Source organism: Coturnix japonica, chromosome 1 (genome assembly GCF_054131305.1).
Source record: "Coturnix japonica strain WE chromosome 1, WE-NBRP24, whole genome shotgun sequence".
Classification (NCBI taxonomy): Eukaryota; Metazoa; Chordata; class Aves; order Galliformes; family Phasianidae; genus Coturnix; species Coturnix japonica.
Window position 1 is genome coordinate 117,290,755 of NC_140663.1, and position 24,659 is coordinate 117,315,413.

Consider the following 24,659-nt stretch of genomic DNA (forward strand, 5'->3'; position numbering starts at 1 on the left):
GGTGACAAACTTATTCTTGCCCTCTCCCCTGCAAGATAAGTTTCCTGCCCAATTTTGAAGTGCAGTGAATTCCAAGGCATGCATTTTAAATGCAAATCAGGTTTTGTAAATCTATTAAATTGATTGAAACATTTTAATACTAACATCTCCATTTTAAAAGATTCTTTTAAACGACTGTTCCCATGATGTGCTTTAAATGAAGCAAATGCAGAATAAAAAATTGGGCAAACCAGTATTGCAATTTTTCTGAGCATGGGAAAATTTTAAAAAGTACATGGGAAAAGTGAGACGCAACATATTTTTAAATACTTAATTTCAGTGTCTTCACAGACAAAATATGTTAGCCAAATCTATTTTAAATGACTTTATACCGTAGGGACAGTAGGTACAGAACTGCAGTCTAATGCTGAGAGAAGGAAGGAACCTGCTCGTGTATAGGATGTTACAGGACTATTTTCCTACTGTGTAGTCTAAATGAAATCTTCCACACAAGGATAAGGTTTTTCTTATATCTCTTCTGTTTCTTACTAAGCCTTGCTAAGCCTTGGTTTTGGTTTTGCTGCTAAGAGCAGCTGTTTTGAATAGTGTTCAGGGAGGTGTGAGAGCATTTTTTTCCTGTTCTGTCACCTTTACTTGATATTGCGATGATAAACAATAATCACTTATTTTACTTGGCAGCATCCTTAAATACCACAAGTTTTGAAGGAAAACATGGTCTGAATGTTGTGACTGTAATGGTGACCTGAATTCACCATTGCATTTGTACATCCTTGAGACTTTAGTCATCTAGCTAAATTAGTTGGATTTTATTTTCACTCTTCTGTGGAATGTCTTGCTTCATTTTTCCCTTCCACAACATCATACTTGTCCAAAAATAAACCTTTAGTACCGTTTTAGCTGATCTAGGGCGAGAATGACCAGGTGTGACTCAGCTTTCTTCTCTTGCTTGTTTGAGCACTGCGGTACTTATTGTGGAATCAGCGGCAACGGGTCCTTCTGCATGAGGTTATTGTTTTTATTTTAGTCTGGAAAATGTAATTTGAAACAAGTGCTGTCTTCTGTCTTTCAAAAAGGAAGGTCAGAAAAAGGAAAAGTATATGAAACAAGTCTGAGCACGTGAAATCTGAAAGTTCACATTTCTGCTTTTCTGTCGTTCAGTTTTAAAGTCAGTGTGGAGGTAAATGGCTTACTTAGTATTTGCCTATCACCTATTAAGTCTACAGCTACATTTTCGTATATAGTTAACTGCAGAAAGAAATTAGAGATTCTTTCTCTGATGCTGAGAACTTTGTACATTTTAGAATAGGCTTTGACTCTCAAATGTATTTCTTGAAGATAAATAAGTCCTCTGAGTAGCTCAGAGAGACACAGAAGTGCCTTCTGTGATGCAAATCATCTGGAATCAAACTAGTTCTGATATTTCAGAAATAAGAAGCATGCAAAACTCCTCTCCCACAAAATCATGAGCAACTAACACCACACCTTCTCCACAGAAAGTCTCTGCTTAAACAAAACCTAATGTCCCAAGTGAAGATATCATTGAAAAATTCTACCATCTAAAGTATCGCATACCAACCCAAGCTTGAACAGATAGAAAATGTGAACAGAAATAGATAATTATTTATTTACATACTTAGTTTTGAAATACATAATTTGTTAGGATCCTTACTGCTTGATTCAGCTTTCTGTGTTTAGATTCCAGAGTTTGCCTGTCTGAGCTTTTGGTAGTGGACAGCAATAGTAACCATTTGAATATTCAAGAGGTAAATATCAAAAGGAATAAAAGGGTGTTGGAGTTTATGTGCTCCTTCTGTTTGTTGTGAAGAGTGTAGACACACAAACAAATTCACGGAATGAGTTTTCCTGAAGTGGGAGATGAGAACTTCTTGTTTACCTTGCAAGGACTTGTCTGGGCATAAGCTGTACTTAACTAAATTAGTTTAGGTTAAACAGTACAACTCCTTTACTGTTGATACTTTCTAATGTAAAACATCTTTAGCATTAGCTTAAGGAGTAGTTTAAAATACATTGCCTTGGTAAAGTGTAATATATATCCTTCCATTCTGCAAAGTTTTGGTGCTGTTCCAGCAACTTCGGTGAGTTGGTAAGTAAGATTTTGCTGCATGCTATGTTTTGCATGCATCTGGGATATTCTGGTGATAGGGAATGGCACATTTCTTTTCGAGCTTTTTTTCATATAGGGACTTTAAATGTATGACTGCTGAGGAAATACCTGTAAGGCAGGTAAATTGTAAAAGTAATTAATAAAGCAGTATATTGGAATGCGAGTGAAATGTTACAGGACAGAAAAATATTTTCAGAACACTTGGGTCATCCCACCGCTCTCTTTGTTTGGATTTCTGTAGTCTTGCTTTGTTAAGTTTTGTAAAAGAAATGTTCAAATCTTTGCCCATTGTTTTATGTTACTTGTTTTACTTTGGGTAGCTATAATATACTCGAAGGGATTTGAATTAATTTCAGTTGTGATGGTAAGTCTAAGTTGGCAAATTCAAGACTTGCTTCTTAAGAGATTTCAGGGGACAGTGCTTGAGAAGATGTTACTTCTGAAGCAGTGAATGGTGCCAGCCTCCTAAAGCCTGAAAGGAGCAGGGTGTAAAATAGAAACAGGATTTCTGTGAGCAGTTTTGCCTGACACCCACTGGTAATCTCAAAAGATAAAATTTCTTAGCCTAATACTGTTTTATCATTTTGGAAAGCTTATTTAAACAGGAATGAAACGTCTTGTTCTACTCTGAGGAACACTCTGAAAATGCTAAAAGGGCAGTCTCATGGGGATTAACTTAAGCTCCCTTCTTGTTTTTATGCAGTTTAAGGGCCCCAGTCTTAGTGAACTCTGAATAATTTGTGTTTACAGTTCAATTTAAGCTGGTTAACTATATCCATGTAAATACCTAAGCTCTTTCACTGAAAGGCAGAGAGATGGCTGAAGTTGGGGGAATACTGCTGAAGCCATAAGTCCTTACATACTCGTTTTATTCTGAATATGCTCATCATAACATACCTAAATTGTACATACAATATACTATTAGAGTTCTCTTTTATAGGCATCCCTAAGCTAGGCTTTAACTGTTTGTCTCTAGGTGACTCAACTGTGAGATAAAATGTATTTATGTTTGTTATAATGAAAACAAAATGTTACACTTGGCCCTGGGGTTGACTGCTCCTGTGATCATTGGAACTACTCTTTACATTCCTCTTTATGACCCTGTACTGCATTGGAAAGCACAGCAATGACAGCAGAGTGGCAGGATCCTAGGTATGTGAGGATCTGCTCAAATGCAACATCTGTGGGCACAGAAACAAAGGAAAGAAACTGCTTACCTTCAGAAGGCCTCATGTAAAGAGGAATCTCTAGCAAGATACCCTTGACTCCACTGCCAGCCCTTCATTGAGGTCTTAGAGCAGATCTTGTCACCATCCCCATCAGTCACTCAGGGGCATTGCATGCACATGAGCAAGTGCTCATTGGGTTGGCCCTGCCTTCTCACCAGGTGCTCAATCACTGGTTCAGTCCATGACTTTGCATTTCTGCTCCAGACCCCCAACTTTATAGGTCTTTTGGGGAGCAGGGAAGTTCAACTACATCTCTGAACTAATTTGAATATGGTTTTCTAATCGTTAGACTCTGCTTAGTGTTAACTGTTCGTTTAACATAAAAATAAAATAAGAGAGGTTGTATGGTTTTATTTGGTTTGCAGTGTGTGTTGTAGCCCTAACCCCAATAGTTTGTAGGGTCTAGAAGTAAAAATTTATATATAAAACCTTTGTATTTTGTGTCTTTTCTGGATATTCAGTGTGAAGATCACCTGTAGCTTTATTGGCTTATGAAACTTAAAAATATATGTGCATACGTAGTTAAATTTATATAGAATTATAAAAAAAGCTCTTTAATCCTGTAGTTTGAGGTAGAAAGGATGAGAATATGAGAAAGTCTTTTACTTGGTTTTTATCAGAGTGTAGTTACATAGGACTTCCTAGGTGGTTACCTTTTAACATTTTGTAATTCCTTATTTATACAGAGCATTAACACAGTATCTGCTGCTGTGCTTAATGTATCTTTAACTTGATTCAAGGATGGATTCTGATCTGATTTTTCATAAAGATCACATTAACTTCTATTCAACTCTACTGTGCAACTTGCAAGATTTCAGGAGGTATAATCTATGTATTCATTGACTACTTTGGAATGGCAACCCTAGGCAGAAAAGCTGTATCACTTCAGAAGTTACAGATTGTGATTTATACTTGTATTTGCTTTTCATGCGTACACCTCACGTTGTCCTATTTGTGCATCAAAAAAAGACAAAACACTAAAGCTATTAAAGCATTATATTTTTACTTGGAAAATGAAAGAGGAAAATGTGGTACTGCTAAGTTTTTTCCTTTGGTTTTCTATGATACTTTCAAAGGAGGCAAAGCTTTGTTACAGAATCATCAGAAGTGCCCATTTTGGGTTCCCACTATTGCAGTAATTGAGTTTTGGAGTGGTTGCTCATTATGACATGCCTTCTTATACAGAGTTCTTGACATTTGCTTAAATGTTGTTCTGATTGTACTGGGGACTGAGCAATCTGAAATGTTTAAGGTAATGACACAGCCATTACTAGAAAAGGTTCAGGGAGCTCCCTGGATTAAAGCAGAATATCTGGTTTGTATTTCATTTCATGTCTCTCATGTAGTACTCCAGTCAGTAAATTGAACGCTTCAGGATATTTTAGGGAGACAGACTCTTCAAAAACAGGCTAAACTGGGTGTAAGATTTTTACCTTGCTGATCTACTAATTAGGATGAACTGTAATAGTTATATGGGTGGCAAGTTTACAAATTAAGAGGCTGGATGCTGTCTGTATTTATGTAAAACTTGTCAGTACTGTAATAGCAGACTCTACCATCTCCCCCCAAATTGAAGACAGACTGGTAGCCTCAACCCCTTCCCTCCAGCTTGGTAATGTCTCCTTGTAGCTCCTTGTGTGCAACAGATGATAGCCTGTACAGTTCTAATTCTGCAGAGCTTGCCAGAAATAACTTCGGAGTATGCATTTTAAAATTTTAGATTGTTTTCAGAACGATTAATGTGTAACTCCTTCTGTGTCCCTGGGGAACTTAACAAACAATGAGGACAGCTGCTGGTCAGCTGGGATTCTAAACTGGGGTTCTTGTCATCTCTTTCATGAAAACGTGTCAAGAATTCTGAATTCTGAATGCTGAATTCGCATTTCAGCATCCTGAATTTGTGTTCTGTTGCCACTAAACTCTTCATGATTTTTTGCGAATTTCGAAGGCTTCTGAAGACTTCTGCTGTATATTGTTGTCATACTCAGAAGTGGTAGATACAGAAGCTACACTGAATCAACAACATTGTTCTTTCTTCCTTTTTTTTTATTTTTTAAATTTTTTTTTTTAATTTATTTAGTCTTACCAACATATTTTAAGCCACTTACAATAAATTAGCATTAGCAACTATAAAATTTTCTCATTCCTGAATCTCTTTTGAAATAATGGAATATAATCACTTTGAAAATATTCCATAAGTTTCCTAGAATTGCAGCTAATTTCTTATAGTTGCTTTTGAAAACTCCGTGCACCTCTTCTAACAATTTCACCATGAGTAGCAGTGATTCCTTGGATCTCTTTCTTGAATTTTTTCCTCGTTTCCTGTTAGGTTTTGTTACTTCCTTGTTTAGAAATGTAGCTGGGAAGAAGCTTTGTGAGAGGCAGCATGTCCCACAAGACAGAGCATTAGAGGCAAAGCAAAGTAATTGGAATTGTAAAGAAGCTGAGGGGGAAAAAAAAAAAAAAAGACAACATAAAAAGGAACAACTCCAAGGTTAATGCAAAATATTTTAAATGAAATGAAAATACATTTCTTCCGGGGGAGAAAATATATTTAAGTTTTTGAATGTGTGTTGTGAACATTCTGTCTTTCATCAGTGGAAGAGTAGAAAGAAACTGGGGCATATCCATTCTTGACACATTACAGCCAATGAAAATTTTCCCTTTTATGTTTTAAGCACTCAAACCGGGCAACCCTGTCCATGACAGGAGGTTGGAGCTCCATGATCTTAAAGATCCCTTCCAATGTAAGCTACTCTATGATATTATTAAACTGTATCTTCATTCTAAATGTTGAAATCTAAAGAGTTCCTAGAATTGTTTTGACTCTTGTTGTCCGTAACACTTAATTTAAGCTAGAAGATTATTTTGTTGGAGATGGCGATGACTGCTTTCAGTGCTGCTTACTTGGTAGGTAGGCCTACAATTTTCAGTGCTTCTGCAACAGTCAATTGTGATTTAGGCAGTGTGCAGCATTGTTGCTTGATTTGAGATACTCCTGGGAAAACAGCTCTCTGGAAATATGTGATAGGACAATTTGAGAGTATCTTGTGCATTTTGTGGAGTAGCAGCATTGCAGCGTCTGAAATCTGAAAGCTATTTTGAAATGGTGTCTTCCCCTGCACCCCAAAGTAGTGTAGCGTGACATAATTTTGCAAGCAGGAGTTGAACATGAGATATGCGAGTGGCTGGGTTATAATTCCATAAATGCTCAACTTGACTGATATCAATGTTAAATTGAGAAACTTAGCAATTTTTGTTGTTGTTGTTATTTTAAATATTCTTTTAGTATGAAGTATGTATGAATTATATGCAGGTGATGTGACTTATTAGTGAATGCTTTACTTTTTGGGAGGAGACTGATTTATATGGTATTATTAAGTAGAGAAACGATATTGTGCAGTGGGAAACTTGGAAGCTGACTGGCTGTGTTTCTAATTAGCCAGTTCCTCAACAACCTTGTTTTTTTCTGATGTCTTCAACTAAACACATCCAGCTTTAAAGCAGGAACTGGTTGCACAGTCCTTAATCTTAGAGTATGCCTGTTTCACCTTGCTTTTATGATTTCCATAGGACACATTCCTTGGTGATAAAGCCTGCTATATAAATAATTTTCTCTTTGAGTCTTGATCTTAAATGTTTACTTGCAAATGAAGTGCTTTGAAATAATATGTGTGGAGACAATGATTCATTCCTCTATATAATTTTAAATAACTATTTCAAAATTTGTTGGCTTTTTTTTTTTTTTTTTTTGCCTGGTTGTTATTTATATTTTAATAGAGGCTGCTTAGTGAAAAGAGAACTACTGAAGAGAATGGATTGTTGGAGAAGGGCTGGCAGACAGAAGCAGTGGTGAATGCTAAGATAAAGCTATAACTTTGTTTGAGAATGTTGTATTGGTGAATTCATTGGTATCCTGAAGTTGGTCACTCCTACCTACAAGTATTGCCAGTTTATAAAATACATTGAAAAGCTTCTCTTTAATCTTCACATGTTTCAGCATTTAAAGTATTTGTGGGAGGGATAAATGTCTTCGCTTGCAGTTGAATGTAACAGAAATCCAGATAATCCCAGGCTAATTGCATTTTCTTGCATAATTGTATTTCATTTTTGATAGAGAAACTCCGAGCAGTGTTATTTGAGAACAAACATTACTGTTACCTGGCCTCCCTTGTTCCTACAAAATACAGTGCTTGAAATAAATTAAACAGTGTTTTCAGTAATGGAAAAGGGAAAAAAAACCATAGAGGTACTGGAACATTTGAGGGGGATGTCAGAAGAGCAGAGGTATTGAAGAAACAACAGAAAAAGTTTTGTTTTCTTTTTAGTTTGTTTTCATTTGAGATCCTTCTGTAGCACAGTTGCTTAGTTGCATGAGCAAGTCAGATCCTTTCCTGTGAAAACTTCTGAATAATTTATCATGCAGGACTTATCTAATTTTAAATAGTAAGGAGCTGACTAAAAATAACAGTATAGAGAAAATAGGGACTCTTTAAGCATTGGTGCTACTTAGTAGGATTACCACAGATACACAAACAACTGATAACATTTAATTTTTATATCATGATGATATTAGTAATTTGTGCAGCTTTCTTCTCATGCTTCATGAGTACTTCATTTCGGATTGTACAATGCCAGTTTTCCATCAGTGGTGCAGGAGGAACTCTTACTATGAAATAATAATTTCTTCAGTCTCTGTCCTGTCTTCTGAGACTGTTAATGCTCCACAGCATTGTGAAATGGTGGTGACAGTCCTGAAGAAGAGTGTTATGTAGTGGAGAAACTGCTCTATCAAATAGTGCTACCGTGTTCTTTAGATCTGTTGTAGTTTCCATGGAAAGAAATAGAAGACATTGATTCCAGAGTGACCTGTGAAGAACTGGTGCTTGTGCACTCTTTCTTTTAAGTGTAGTTCCTGAATTATGTACTATATTAAAATGCTTATTCTTTAAAATGAAGAACTGAAAATACATTTCTATTGAGAAATGTGCTATTGTCAACTGTAATTGCAAATGAATGTCTTAGTAAACACCAGTGCTACAGTTCTTGAGAAGTAGTCTGCAAGGGTATGTCAAGTATTATTGCCTTGAGAACTACAACTCATGAATTTGATTAGCTGCAATTTAGTCTGTCCTATCAAAACAGTGCTGAATTTACTGCTTGCTCTTTCTACTGCAGACTGTGATGCTCCTTTTAGATTTGTCAATCTATGTTCAAGTAACTTATTAGTTTTTATAGGACAAGAGAATGAGGGTGAGAACTGAGAAGCAGACATGGCAGTGAACAACAAAATAAATTAACCTGTGCTTGGATTAATGAGTGTACATTAAAAAGCTTCATGTATGAAGAAAATGTTCATAGGAAAGCAGTGAGAAATAACTGAAAATCTTGAGGAAAAATTTCTTATGTCAATACAAAAGCTTTATTTCAAGTATTGGACTGTTAATGAATGTGACTGTTTTGGTGACTGGAAAGTGAGAGCAAGGAAAAAGGGGCTCTCTGTGGTGGCTAGATGATAAATGTAACTGATAGAACTGGAAACTGTGTTTCTATTAATATGATTTATCTAATAATAGTGTTCATATTACTACTATCAGATAATATGGTTGATATCCTTTCTGATCAGGCAGAACATTATGAGTTAAGTTCCTGGAAATAACTCTGTGGCCTGGGGCAGAGACTGACTGGAACATCTCAAATGTTGATAATTGGTTTCCATGCTGTACTTTAAGTGTTAGATTTTGTCTGGAGTGGAGCTTTTTGAGAAAGGTACCACTAATCGTGAACTGCTTATGTTTAGGTCTCAGCACTGCAACTTCAGTCTTTTCTGCTTTTCTGATGCTTTTGTCTGTTACAGATAATGGAGATGGGACTTCTGTTTTGGTTTGTTTTCCATTTGGGGCATGGTTTAAGATCAGCCAGTTCACTTAGGATAGTGAGTTGTCCATGTGTATTAAATCAATGTATTTGTCCAAGCAGTTATCATAAACTGCAGTTTTTATCACCTCAATTTATTATTTCTTTTCCCTTGTGTTTATGTATGCCACTATATTGCTTTGTACAGAGTTGCCAGCAGGTTAGTGGCTGAATCCTGTCCATCACCAAGATGAGTTTCTGCAGCTTGAGGTGGGTCATTACATGTCACTGAAAGATGCCAGGATGAAATTTCATCAGCTTAAACTCACTGCATGTGAAAGGAATTAAATGGTCTTTTCTTCTCAGTGCAGTGAAATACTGAATTTGTTTGGCAGAACTCAGAAGTGCTTCAGGTTTTATGTCCATTGGTCACTTTTAAAGAAGGGTTTGTGTCAAGGTACATGCTTTTGTGGGATTCCACTTGAGAGGGATTTTCTAATTCCCATTTGTTTCTGTTGTTGTTCAAAGTCTAAATATGGATTTGAAGGTGACTTATTCTCTTTTATTTTTTTATTTTTTTTAATGGAACCAGTCCTTGAACAGAGAGATGATATTTAAGAAAAGCCTAGTTGTTTGTAACATGGAAAACATAGACAAATTTGAACAAAACTGTAATTAGAAATTACACTTGATCTACATTATGAGAAATTATATGCAATTTAAAGAAGCAAGTACTGTGCTGTTAGTGGGATTTAGTAGTGTTCTGTAACAGCTGTAATAGAGGTAAATGGGAACATTCTCACACTGCACATGCTGTTGTATATGGGGTAGGTTGGTCATTATATGCATAGATCACTCTAAAAGTAATGCCTCCTGTTTATTTCTGCAGAAACTACAACAGGTGGAAGGAATACAATAGAGTTGCTTGTTAGAGAAAATTGTCAGCTACAAAACACTCTTTTTCAGCCCAGAAAAAATGTTGTCTCCAAAATGGTGTCACTACCATTACATGTGCATTTTTACCAGCAACAAACAAGAGCCAGTAGTAGGTTGTTGATTTGTGGGGTTACTTGATAGATACTCAGATGTCTATCATTAAAGCAAATTTGCATTGGAGAGAGACAAAAACAAAAAACAAATAACCCAAACAATAACAAAAACTGAAATCAGAGGGAAAGAAATACATGATAAGGCTGATATAGGCAATTAGCTTCTAACTGTGGAAAGCTGGCACAGTGGCTTTTTTTCCTATTTAGAAACTATATGGTAAAAACAAGGAAGAAAAAATCTCTCTGCTTTGTGTGGCTGAGCTGATGTCAGAAAGCAGAAACTTTAAATGAGGTTAGGTTTATGTCTTTGCATTAAGTAGGAAATTACGTAGTGGTCCATACAATCCCAAGTAAAATGGTAGATTTAAGTGAGCAGTCCTTTTCACTGTATTGAAGTATTTACAGTAAAGAAGACTGTTAAATTAACATTAGTGTGTCTTTAGTAGTGTTTTGCATTAATACTAAGAATATTTACACTTCATTTTTATCAATAATAATAGTTTCTAGAGCCTTCACAGATATTTTCTTCTGAAAATTTTAAATGCTTTGAGAATGGATTTCTGAGGTTGGGATTTTGAAACTTAATATTTGTATTAGTGCATTTGTTCCAGTTCTGTATCAGATAGAACTTCTTTTGGATATTCTAGATTTATTTCCTCTTTCTTGCATAATAGCTCTTTATATGGAGAATATTATGTTCATTCTAGTGCCAAACAACAGTGATTTCATCTCCTTGTTTTGGACAATGTTACATTATTTTCTGTATGGTATAGTATGAGTGAATGTGGAAAGGTAATGACCATGTGAAGTAAACTCTAGACGCCTAATGCATCTTTCTGTAGTCTCTCAGGAGTATCAGTTGATACTGTCTTAGGAATATAAACAAAGCCTTCCCTTTGAGGAATACTTTGTTCCACTTGCAAATTGTTGGTTATCTTATTAACCCTTACCTCAAAATAAATCAGTGAGTATTCCAGACAGAATACTGAAATAGTCTTTTAGGACTTATTGACTCGCTACTTGATTTATTGTGTAAAACTTAATTTACGGAAAATGAAATATGGAGTCCCACTCACCCAATGTACTGATGATAGCTTATGGATAATAGATCATTTTGGTCATCTTCAGAAGGGCATTTGTTCGCTGCAGTTACAACACTGAGTCCTTTGTGAGTATGATAATATGAAAATGTGATAGTATGAATATCTTCAGTATATCCTATTCAGAATAAAGATCGAGCTAAAGTTTTTTGAAAAGTGCTTAGTTGCATCAGAAATCCTTTTCTATTTTTCTCTGCATAAAAGCTGAAGTGGTACCTTTGGAGACTTCCATGCTACCTAAGCTTCAATAACTGATATAAAATTGTAGACTATCTGTAAATAAAGGTTTACAAATTACGCACAATTCTGAGGCATGACTTTGCTGTTATTAATTGTAAAAACTCTTTCTTTCTTGCGTTTAATGTCTACTTATTAACAACAATCACAGAATCACAGAATGACCCAGGTTGGAAGGGACCTCAAGGATCATGTAGTTCCAACCCCCCTGCCTGGCAGGGCCACCAAACATACACATTTACTAGATCAGGTTGCCCAGGGCCCCATCCAACCTGGTCTTGAACACCTCCAAGGACGGGGCATCCATAACCTCCCTGAGCAGCCTGTTCCAGGGCCTAACCACTCTCCTAGTGAAGAAATTCCCCCTAACATCCAACCTAAATCTTCCCTCTTTTAACTTAAAACCACTTCCCCCTGTCCTGCAATGTTATTTAACAAAAAAAGAAAAAAAAAAAAGATAGATGAATGAATTGACTTTTTTTCTTTTTAATAGCACATTCATGAAATCGTGGTGTTTGTTTTCCTTTTGACATGGCTGGAGATTGTAGAATCAGAGAATGGTTTGGGTTGGAAGTGAACTTAAAGTCATTTAGTTTAATCCTCACAGGCAGGGACACCTACTAGATCAGCCCTCTGGTCATCTTTGTGGCCCTGCTATAGACCCACTTCCAAAGCTCCGTGTGTTGTGTGCTGTGGGTTCTAGAGCTGAACAGAGGTGGGATTTCATCAGAGCAGAGCAGGAGGGATACAATCACCTCCCTCAATTTGTTAGTTATGCTTTTTTTTGAGGCAGCCCAAGGTAAGGTTGGCCTTTTAGGGCTACAAGTGCTCATTGCTTATTTCTTTTGAATTTCTCATTGCAGTCCTTCTTTGTGTGATTGTGTAGGCATCATTTGGCATAGTTTTGGTGACAGATATGAAGAATTTAGTGGGCTGCTAATGTAATGTCCACAATGTGATTGTCAAACCCACATATGTAGAACCATTTCTGGGTCGGCAGAGAAAAATAGGTACTTTGGGTTCATAGACTGGATACGTGTAACTGCTCAACTCAGTACAGAAGTGCCTTTTTTTGCCCTTTGGGAAGGAGGTTTACCTAGTTTGTCAAAGGCAAGCTTGTTCTGTAATGAGATGAGGTAATCCCAGCTCTAGGTGTGAGGAGAATGTTGATCATATGTTTATAAGATGAAGAAAGTCTTATCAGTTTATGTTTATGGTGCAAATGGTCAGTTGCTTCTTCTGCAGGATTAGCCTGCAACTTTACTACTACTACTGTTCCTTTGCTTTGTGGAAAGTCTTTTAATAAGTTCTCACCACGCATAGCAGCAGGGCAAGAGGTGTGACAGCCTTTGAGGACACACTCATCATACTCTGTGGTGTCCAGCCTCACAGAGATAATATGGAGCTCTGTGTTCCATTGTGGTAAACCCGTATTTTTGAAAGAAGGAAGAACTCCAGCCTTGAACAACTTGTCACTGTGTAGGCTTTGTCTTTAGTATTTTTTGGCATGGTGAATTATCTCTGAGTCAGTGAAATTAAAAAATAATAATAAAAAATAATAATAAAAGAAAAGGTTGATTGTTAATTATATTTTTAAGTGCCAAATGTGGGTACTGGCTGACAGTGAACTTTATTTTTGGTGCTGTTTAGTTACGGTTTTCTTTCTGAATATTAATGTGACTTGACTTCAACCTGGCCTTTTTACTTAAGTCTCGGGTTCTCAGTTTTGCTTCTGTTTAAACAAATACACTTGCAAGTGTGTTTCTGCACAAAGATCTTCTATGCTTAATTCTGTAGTACCACACAACATAGCATATCCTATTGTATCTTCAACCGTGTATTTCACTATTTAGTTATTTCCAAATGTTTAATGAATTTTAAATAAAATAGACAAATCCATCTACTAAATTTATTCCTCAATGTTATACTTTAAAAGTGTTCTAGAAATACCACAGTAAATAGTGGGTATTTTTTAAAGTCTTTTAAAATACAGATTTTGTGTACTATGTGAAATGATTTTCTTCTCCTTTAGAACTACTTTGCATGAAGATTGAAGTGAAATGTAATTGAAGTGTCTATTGTAAGAGGTAACAGTTCCTCAGAGGCTTCCGTCCTGTGTTGGTCAAGTACAAAGAATGTGGCTTTCATTACATTCATTTAGCAATAATAAACCTCTGTACTTCTGAAAGATTTTTTCCATTTGATTTTTAGAAGGACACAGTCAAGGATATTAACCCTGATACCTTCTTTGAATTGATGTGGGAATGACTTGCATCAAGTAGTTCTTCTGGGGAGAAAAGCAAAGCGAAAAAAGGAGAGAAAGTTACCTACAAGATCGATTGTGGGATAGACATAAATACACTGATTACGTAAGAAAAAAATAAATAAATAAATAAATAAAAAATAAAAAATCCTGGAAATCCTAAAAAGGTTGTAAGGGCACATATTTAGAGGCTGAAAAGGAAAGTGGCTAAGAGGTGTTTAGTACCAGTATTTGGCTTTTCATAATTTAGATGATTCTACTGTAAAAATTTGGACATAGGGTGTAAGTCATGTAACTCTGATGTTTATCAGATGCCTTGCAACTTCACTTTCTGTAGAATGAAGTGACTCTTCAAGTCCTTCTTGGCTTACTGTATTCCTAAACCTTTTTTTTTTCCTCTTTCATCACCAAAATGTTGGTTTTTATGAGGTGAAAACATATTTTGGGGCATAGCTGATTTCTTTAGGTTGGTCAGCTTTATTTAATGGTTTTCAGTTTATTGTGGGTACTGTTATTTCTGTACATGAAGTAATTTACCATAAACATGTAGAAGCTAATAGGTTCAACTACTGCAATTGACAGAACAAAAGCTACTGGAACAATGTATTAAGTGGCTGAACTATGCTGTATCTTCTATATAGGTGCTATTTTAAATGTTCAAGACAATGACAGCTCCCATTAGTTAGAAGTGCTTGAAAAAGTCCTTGACCTAGTAAAGAATAAAACATTTCATGTTCATTTTCATGTAAAAACAGCTAAATATCTCCACGAAGAATGTTAGTAAAGCAACTGATCAATCATGTATGTGCTTACAGCTGAAAGAGAATGTGAAGAAGATAATGATGAGAAAACTTCAATGCCATTTTAGATAAAGATTTGTGTGTGAGAATCTACAACAAAGCTTTTGTGTGTGTGTGTGATTTTTGTGTGTTCTCATGCAAGCTCTACTCAACATCTCTGCTTTTGCCTTCACTGGGAGGGAAAAAAATCACTGGAAAGCAATTCTAATTCATCAGAATAAGTGAAAAACTGAGTATTAATTATACAGTAATTCATTCTTTATCATAGAATCATAGAATGGCCTGGTTTGAAAAGGACCACAATGATGATCTGGCTTCAACCCCCCTGCTACGTGTAGGGTCACCAACTACCAGACCAGGCTGCCCAGAGCCACATCCAGCCTGGCCTTGAATGCCTTCAGGGATGGGGCATCCACAACCTCCTTGGGCAACCTGCTCCAGTGCGTCACCACCCTCTGTGTGGAAAACTTCCTCCTCATATCTAACCTCTCCTGTCTGTAAGACCATTCCCCCTTGTCTTGTCAGAGGTACATTTGAAGTATTCTTTCTTCACAGTAAAATAGGATTCAGTTCCTTTTGGCTTGAACTACTTCTGGGACACAGAGTTATTTTTATTTATTTATTTTTTTAATTTAGTACTAATCCCAGTTCAGGGGGGAGGAGGTACAAGAACAGATGCAAAATTTAATATCCAGAGAAAAATTAGGATTAATCATTTTGAGTTATAATACAAATGTAGTTTGAAGCAGTTTACTAATATCATGAAATCAGAGAGGGCATCCGGAGGAGGGCTGCAAAGATGGTGAAAGGTGTAGAGGGCAAGACATGCAAGGAGCGGCTGAGGTCTCTCGGTGTGCTCAGCGCAGAGCAGGGGAGGTGAGGGGAGGCCTGATGGCGGCTGCAGCTCCTCACAGGGAGCAGAGGGGCAGCACTGAGCTCTGGTTTGTGTGACAGCGACAGGGCCCTAGGGAACGGCATGGAGCTGTCAGGGGAGGGGCAGCTGGGGGTCAGGGAAAGGGCAGAGGGCATAGAACAGGCTGCACAGGGCAGGGGGCACTGCCTCAAGCTTCCAGAGTTCAAAGGTATGTCTGGACAGTGCTCTCAGTCATAGGGTTTGAATTTGGAGTGGTTCTGAGTGTAGCCAGGAATTGGACTTCATGGTCTTTGTGGGTTCCTTCCAACTAAAAATATTCTTTAATTCTGTTGTGAAATAGCTGGGGCTTATTCACAATGAAGAGAAAGAAGAAATATCCAAAGATTCTGATAATTTAGTTTAAAATCACCCAGATATTTATAGTATTTTCATAGATACCCACCAGATTGTGTACCAATAAATAAATAAATAAACAAATAAGAATTATCTGGAAATAGAAATTAACTTTGGCTGTGGTTGTTCTGTTGAATTGTTCTTAAAATCAAGAATCTGGCTCAGAACTGTTTGGAAAAACAGGAAGCTTGTCTGGTATGTTTTAGTTTGCGTGGTGATTCCTGGTGATTCTTAGTTCAAACATAATTAAGTGGATGATTCATCACCAGGAGTTACAGACATAATTGCTTAATATTCTTCTCTGGCATATCACATTCGTAGGAAATTGAAAATAGGCTAAGCCAAGTTCTGTAATGTTATGTACAGTTTTAGTATTGTGTTGTTCTAGACTCTCTTTGTACATAGAAAGAAGTGACACGTATTCAGGACTTTTGGTATTTGGAAGTAGGAAAGAAGTGGACTCTTATTTTTTCTGGCAGGACCAGCAGGAGCTGTGAATCTTTTGAGTCAAGAGCAAGGCTGTGTTAAGAACATGCATTGGTTTATATTCTACTTGACATAAAGAACTGATATTGAACTTTGAGTTGAAAGTGGCTTGACAAAGAGATGAATCCAAAATCCAGAGTAGAAAAAAGAAAAGATCGCACTGGAACACCACTTCCAGAGGTATCTCTCGGGCAAGTAGTACTGTATCCTGCAAAAAGTGATAATTTCATTCGGAATCTAGAGGGCAGTTGTTTTTTTCTGTCTGCTGTCTTAGATTGTTGCTGCGTAGAAAACATGCTCATCATCCAAGTAGTTCCTAGTGGAAACTGAGAAACAGTACAGTGAATGAATGAACAAAGTCATAAAACTCTGACAAAATGCTGTATGAGGCAGTTCGGTTTTATTTTATATGCTATCAAGCTCTTACACCCTTGATAACTGAAGGATATACAAAAGCTTTGCAAAATGTATTGTTTAACAGTCACTTTTTTTTCTTTTTTCTTTTTTTTTTAATAATGTGACATAGAACAATAGGCACCATACAAAACCTCTACATTTCTTTATTTCTCTGTTGTGTTTTTTAGGTGTAGATCCGAACTCTCTAGGAGGGTGTAGGTATAGAGGTGCTGGTTATGAAGAGCAGCGCATAGTTGTTTTATGGTACAACATGAAGACTCTGGGCATGTTGAGTCTGCAAACCATTTTGACTTGGTACTGGTCTGTGTGTTGAGGAAACTTGTTTTACTTTGCTTATCTGCTGTAAAAGTCCCACAGCTGCTTGTGTTGTATGATTTTCCCTTTGTTCTCCAAAATATTTCTCTAAAATATTATCTTTGGGTTAGCTTGGGCAGGCTCCTCTTCTTTGCTGCATCCCTTCTTCCCCTTCTTTGTCAGGAATAACGAAAGCCCTCTCTGCCTTCTAAGACATGTAATGCTAGGCTGTTAAAGTTCTATCAGAAGATAAGACCGATTAAGGAGCAGACAGATTCGACACTGGGTATTAAGATTGTAATCTGATACAGTTTGCCTACTTTATCTCTGAAATTCAGTAGAATTGTCTGCCTTGTTTGTAGCTGCCAACAAAGACTAATACATGGCATGGTATGAAGCGTTTATCGTAACTGTAATAACTGTAAACAACAAATGCATCTGATGGGTTCTGTAGGCATCTGTGGAAATCAGGACTAGCCCCTTTGGGACTCAGAAAACAGCCCTCAGGGCTGTGGAGCTCACTTGACCTAATTTATTCTTTGTTAAACAGATGGTATCTATCTGAGCAGGGCAAACTTATTTTTAAGAAAGAACCTGGGGATTGAAAAAGTGGGAAGTTGGAACAGTTGGGCCTAATTAATGGGGCAAACAAAGAGGCAAACTGAGCATTAAATCAGTCATACACATCAATAGCAAAATAGTCAGTGCATGACTAGTCACTCTATTATATCAGTTGATCTAAAGTTTCAGGGTTGGTTTTCCAAGCATCAGAAGTACCTGATTGAATCAGAAAAATTCCTACCTTTACTATTGTTTTCTACCACATTTCAAAGAGAGCAAAATCCTGGATGTTCTTTTGGGCAATGTTAGGGAATCCAGCTTGATTTACGTGACTGAGAATGCTCATTTTGTGTTTGATACCCAGGTCAAGCTGGTCCCCAGCAGTATTTGCCTTCCTCCCTTTTTGTGTGTTTAACAAGAGAAGGTTGCTTAATTGAGAAGATTGCTGACATTCCTTCGAGTTCTGCTACCACATCAAATTTGCAAAGAGGACGCAAAAAATTTATTGTTCTTGTTGTAAACAGATTATATTGTGTTAGTGGTTTGCATTTTGTATGCTTGTTCTGTTTATTCCATTCGACCTGAAAATTTTGGAGCTGTGTTGCATAGTACAGATAACATGAGCACCCTACGCTGCTTTTGTTACTGGTTTTGTTACTCTGTTTGCTATGAACCTTCAAGGGGAGATGGGGTCTCATCTAGAATGGTACAATTTTTGAAGTCCTCTTGTTTTGAACTGAACATTAAGTAAAAGTCAGTAGAATATTGTCCAAATATGTAAACGCTCTATTTCCTTTTGTAGCTATCACAGAATCACAGAATGACCCGGGTTGGAAGGGACCTCAAGGATCATGTAGTTCCAACCCCCCTGCCTGGCAGGGCCACCAAACATACACCTTTACTAGATCAGGTTGCCCAGGGCCCCGTCCAACTTGGCCTTGAACACCTCCAAGGACGGGGCATCCACAACCTCACTGGCTATATGTAAGGTGTTCAAGGATTGAATATTAAAATGTAATTCCAAGGTGTATTTTCTTACCTATCACAGAGGGTGAAATTTAGTCTGTTTAAATACATGAGCTTTGAGGAGATCAGGACAAAAAAAAAAAATTGCACAAGCATTAACAGAAGTTGTTCCATGACCTTAGTTGTCTCCTTCCTGGAGGGCAAGAGGCCAGTGGTCCTTTGACACAAGACAAGTAACCATGCCTTTTTCTGCTTCATAGAACTTTCTCTTGGTTTTACGGCTGCTGAGCCTCCATTTTACCCGTAGCTGCTTCACTGTTTCAGTTTGTTAGGCTTTTTGCCATGAATGTGCTAGTGGTAGTGTGTAAAAGCAGAAATGAAATTACTGTACATTTATACTGCTCTCATCTTTGGGTTTCTGCAAATTTTCCTGCTCTATGATTCTTATTAATGACACACAGTGGGGTTTTTTGCTTGAAAAAAAAAACAAATAAATATGTAGTTCTGTTTACCATTTTTTTTTTTCTCTTTCTAAGAAGAGGAGTTTGAATGAAAAGCTTAGTGTGTAAGCAGTCCTCAGTTTAAATTGCAGAACATCACTGTTGTTTTTGTTTTTCGTTTGGGTTTTGAGTATGTATATTGTTTGGTAAAAGCTCTGGAAGGATGCTGGTTGTGTCTGGATACTGTCGCTGACAACTGATATAGGTGTAACATCTCAAAAGATCTGAATGGGAGGAGGTTCATCTCAAGATATCTAAAAACAGATGTTGGAGGACTTATTGGTCTGTTGAGTTAGAGGGGTTCTGGATTGCCATCCTTATTTCTAAAGTCACTTGGAGTCAGGCTAAAGCTGCTTGTAGGAAGTCTGTGTGCAGCCAGTCTAAGAATGAGACTGGTTTGGGTAGTTGTAGGCTCTTGCTCACTTGTGTGGCCTTCTGGTTTACCCCCAGGCTCTTTGGATGAGGTTTTGCCACTCGTCTGTTATTGCATGCTAGGCTTTGCAGCTCCTGGCAGGAAGGCTTTTAGAGAGGCCATTTTTTCCAATGTTAAAGAAGTCTCTTGCAGATCCTGTTGTAAAAGTAGTTGAATGTAGTGTTGATATCAGATATATGACCAATAGCGGAGTGAAAATAAAACATTCTAAAATAAACATTTATTGGACATACAAGAAGTCATGAAACAGGAGGGCATTAAAAACCTCTGGCTTTCCACCTGAATATGTTTGTGCAAGATGTCTATTGAAACAGGTACCAAAACATGTATGACAACTGCGATTTTTCATGCAGTAGCTACTGTTGCTTTCGTGAGACGGCATTTGGAGTCTTTAATTTTTAAGACAGTTTTTAGTTCTGATGTGTAATATAACTGTAGTTATTCTTGACAATCTTTTTCAAGGTACTTGAAATTGCATTTCAGCTCCTAATTCTGAAATAACCAAAGCTGTTTATTTTCAGGTACACATCTATTAAAAATGTAAATAATAACTATTTAAGTCTGGACAGATGGCTGGATGTTCTGTTATTTTTTTTTTATGGTGTTTTTTTTTTGTTTTGTTTTGTTTCCTGTGTAAGCTCATCCACATGAAAATGAGATTGTTTACAGTTACAGTCATGCAGTGTGACTGCATTGCTAAGGGATTTAATTGCATGATAAATTTTCCAGGGTAACCTGGTGTCTTACTTTGATATAACAGCAAGCATTGTCTGAGACCTGTTTACAATTTCTGTGGTTAAAGAGCTGTAATTGAGGACAGGTGGGAATATGTGTTAGTTAGTTCTTTCTGTTTGGGGTGTTTGCTTTCTGTTTTTGTTTTTCTAAAGAAGCTTTGATTATAATCTTTTGGATGACTGTAATCCTTGGTGGGTTTGTGTAGTGAGAAATTTTATCTTGAGAGCTGTATTGGTAGTGGGATTGCGTGCTTTGTGAAACTGAATTGCTGAAGTTGTTAGTTCCTGGTTTGTGACACAAGTATTTTGTTCTGGTTTTAGTAAATGCTGTGCTCCTAAAAATACAAGTAACTGAAAATAAATAAATAAATAAACAAACAAATAAATAATAATAATAATAATAGAGGCTTAAAGGAAGCACACATGATGAAAACAAATACTGGGGGTGGAGAGGAAACAAACCAAAAGTTTCCTGAATTTGCTATGGGCAAAAGCTCTCTCTTTTTTTTTAATTTCTTTCCCCCCCCTCCCTCCCCCCCCCTTTTTTTTTCCTCTGGTCTCTGTAATGCACAATGTTTTTTTTTTCTCCCATTCTTACCCTTTCCACATACATATTCATCCTCTTCCCCCACTACACACCATAGGAAGTTTCCTTGTACGATAGGCTGATCATCAACCCACTCTGCAGTCAGGTGACATACCAGCTCATAACTCTGCAACAGGTCACTGGGCTGCCTTGCTACAGTGTGTGTGAGGCAGTAATTGTGAGCAGAAGTACACAATTCTGACAACCTTGGAAGGGACTTCTAAAGAAGGGAGTGGCCCTTTATAAATCGGGACAATTAGCTTGAATGCCAAATGTCTCTCGTTATGTGGGAAGTACTTCTGTCAGAGAAAAGGATTCAGATGCACTGTTCTAGTGGAACTTCCATGGCACTGTTTAATGAAAATAAAACAATGAGCAACCAGCCACCCAGAGAGCTGAAATGGGAGTTCATCTTGAGATGTGCAACACTGTGCTGCTCACAAATAGAACTGTGGCTAAACAGAATATTTTTAACTCTGCTTTCTCTGAAATAATAAGTTCAGTTCTGTATAATTATCTTGAGTGCAAAGCATTTAAAAGGAACTTTAATAATTGCTGTGTTGCCTGATGAGAAATGCATAGTACACTATTGAAAGCAGCATGTTTTTGACTAGCTTTTATTTGCCTTTTATATTTTTTAGAAGGAATTGAGAAGGGAATGCATGAACTATTATTACTTATTACTATTATTACTTATTACTTATTTATTTATTTTTTTTTTTAAGAGAGGTGTCTGAAATCTGCTAACAGGTAATATAGCAGTGCAGCACTACAACAAGATCTTATTGGTATTTATAAGTGAGCAACTTTTAAGCCTTTTTTCCCATCATGTACTGAATCGTTTCACTGCTCTGTACATATTTAAGGGAATAATCTCCTTCCCTGACTACTTGCCAACAGTTGTTTTCAGTCACTGAAGCCTTGGTAGATGAATATTTTGTATTGTTTGTTTTGTTATCTGTTTTGTATATTCTTCTGTGTTTTGAGTTCCTACATTTTAAACTCCAATTTAGTTCTCTGGCTTTAATAAATAAGCTGTGGAAAGTTAAATTGTTATTTTTGTTGAGTAAATGTTAAGTCTGTTACAATTCTTTCTCAGTGGTGATTTTTTCCCTTTATGCAGCATACCGTATATATATGTAATTGATGTTACCTTCCCCTTCCAATCTGAATTAAAATTGATCTCTGACATTTAAGAGAATGTTTCCCTGCCTTCCCTCTGTACATGAGAACAGTTTTGCATGTTTTGTTTCTTTTGGTTGCATTTGAATTTTCTTTATTGCATATCAGGTTTCTTTTTATAGATCTTCTTTTGTTTTTCTCAGGACCAGTTCTCTTATTGGCAAGAAATGCTTCTAGTATTTATCCAAGGAGTGGCAATATGCCGATACTGTTATCTTTATTAAAACATTATCAGTGAAATTTGACAAATCTTTCCCTTACTCTCTCCCCAGAAAATGATATGTGGGAACAGGTAATACAGTGTAATATTGATGAGAAGGAAAAAAAAAAAACAAAAAAAACAATACAAAGAAAGAAAGAGAGATCCTGTGTTTTTAAACCCAGCAAACTGTCTAGGCTAATTTTTTTCTTTTTTCTTTTTCCCTTCAAAAATTGATATGGTGGTTTTTTTTTTCTTCAATTTTTCAGGCACTGGTACGTTTGGGCGTGTTCACCTGGTGAAGGAAAAGATGGGAAAACATTACTTCGCATTGAAAGTAATGAGCATTCCAGATGTCATTCGACTGAAGCAAGAGCAGCACGTGCACAATGAAAAGTCAGTTTTGAAAGAGGTCAATCACCCATTTTTGATCAGACTGTAAGTATATTGATTTTCTCACTTTGCAGTTGAGCTAATGCATTTTAAATTAAGTGTTCCAGTATCTTCTTGCAAGCTCTTATATGTTTAACAAACACTAAATGTTTAATTTCTAAGTAATCTAAAGTAAGACTTCAAACTAAAATACCATGGAAGAATCATGAACATAAACTTGAAGATCACGGTTTTAAATGTTTAAGCAATAATTTATTAGAAGCTTTATTTTTATGCTGTCTCTGTAGTTGTTTCTTTTTTTCAAATTTCAGTAGATTTTCTTAAGGGAGGAAAAAAATATAATTGAAGAAAGGTCAATCTTATCAAATTCAGAATTATAATTCTTCATGTTAGAATGGTGTGAAAACAACAATTTGTATATATATATTTACTGTCAGTATATTGTTGAAGATACAGCTAGATTAAACTATAACTTTTGAAAACTTTTCTGAACCTTTTTTGTTGTTGAGGTCGCAGCAGCACTTCATATGTTTTGTTATTCTCTATTTGAGGTGTAATTATGGTACAAGTACAAATTAAACCGTTAATAGAGAGTACTTTTCTTTTTTTGTTAAGGTCTAATAATTTTATTGATCTCTTTTATTAATGAGAGAAAGGAGCACACTTCTCTATTTTAGTCTTTTTTAATTGGATAACTAAACATCTGTTTAATTGTACAGCTAATTTCCATTTCCATTTTCTCATTCATGGATATAGGGCCATTGGCCAAGATTTATTTTGCATTTATCTGCCTTAAATGCTTTTACTAACATGAAACAACTTTAGGTTTCCTTAATCTCTAAGCAAAGGAAGCGCAGCCTCCTTCAGGGCTGCGAAGGTATGGGAGAGAAAAGGCCCAAAAGCATGATAATCATGCTCTTGTTGTGTGGAAAAAGCCCTGCAGGAGGAGTCTTTTTCCCTTGTGTGCTATTGCTTTTTCCAGAACAATGATGTTATTAGTTTCTAGCCAGTGTTCACAAATCCTGCATGTGCGCTAATATTAGGGAAATGAGTTCTAGGGTATGTAGCATTTGATATGCATGTAGGAAAGTGAGTTGGAGAGGCTGAGAATGCATCTGGTTAAACTGGTTGAAGTATGGACAGAACAGGACAAACAGGATGATTTTACATGTTGACTTAAGTACATGTATAAATTCTATTTAAGAAAGGGAGAGGGAGAAATGCTGCATGCCTCTAGCAGCACAGATTTACAAGTGTGGGAACAGGAAAACTTGTGTGAAAAGTCAGACAGGATCATTATGTCCCCATAGAAGCAGTGGTCAGAAATGCAACTGGACAGGATTTGTTGCCTTGTTTCCAAAATGTCAGGTTTTAAAGCTTCAAGAAAGGGATGCAAGTCAAATGAAAGTTTGTGTGCAAGGCAACTGTTTGTTATGCGTTTCAGCTCTCTTTTTTTTTTTTTTTTTCCTGTGGACATGCTGCGTGTGATGCTACATGAACTGTGCTTTTTTGTTTGTTTTTTTTTTGACTGTGTCCCTTGGCAAAAGAGATTTAAAGCAACCAAGCTGAAATGAGTTAGTTAAAATTTAAGTTATGTTTAAATATTATATTTGTGTGCTTTAGGTTAAACAAGCATTCATGGACAGTGAACACTAACTTTTTGACAAACAGGTCTTTTCCCAGCCTTCTGCTTTCTTTCTTGATACATATGTTTCTTCCATTATTTTTTCTTACTATTACTGATCAGAAAAAAGTATAACATTTTTGTATTTTTCTGTATCAGATCCTTTAAACCATGTTATTTTCATCTATTTATTGTGTTCCCATTTAGTATCACTAACTTAAGTACAGGTAGTATCATCCTCTGGCTACAGATCAAGGTTTATATGCCAGTGCAGCTTAATTCTATATTTTGTAGCACTTTATGATGAGGAATTTTAAAGTAATGTTGTGCATCATCTATTTCTGGCTTTCGTCCTTCC

General features: G+C 36.5%; 1 protein-coding gene across 1 annotated transcript in view; it reads left to right on the forward strand.

Annotated features, from left to right (window-relative positions):
- PRKX (protein kinase cAMP-dependent X-linked catalytic subunit) overlaps positions 1-24,659 on the forward strand; it is a 52,853-nt gene that overhangs the window by 4,013 nt on the left and 24,181 nt on the right. Inside the window, exon 2 of the mRNA XM_015848788.3 lies at positions 22,554-22,722. Within this exon, the coding sequence (XP_015704274.1) occupies positions 22,554-22,722 (169 nt within the window). The remainder of the gene's footprint in view (positions 1-22,553; positions 22,723-24,659) is intronic.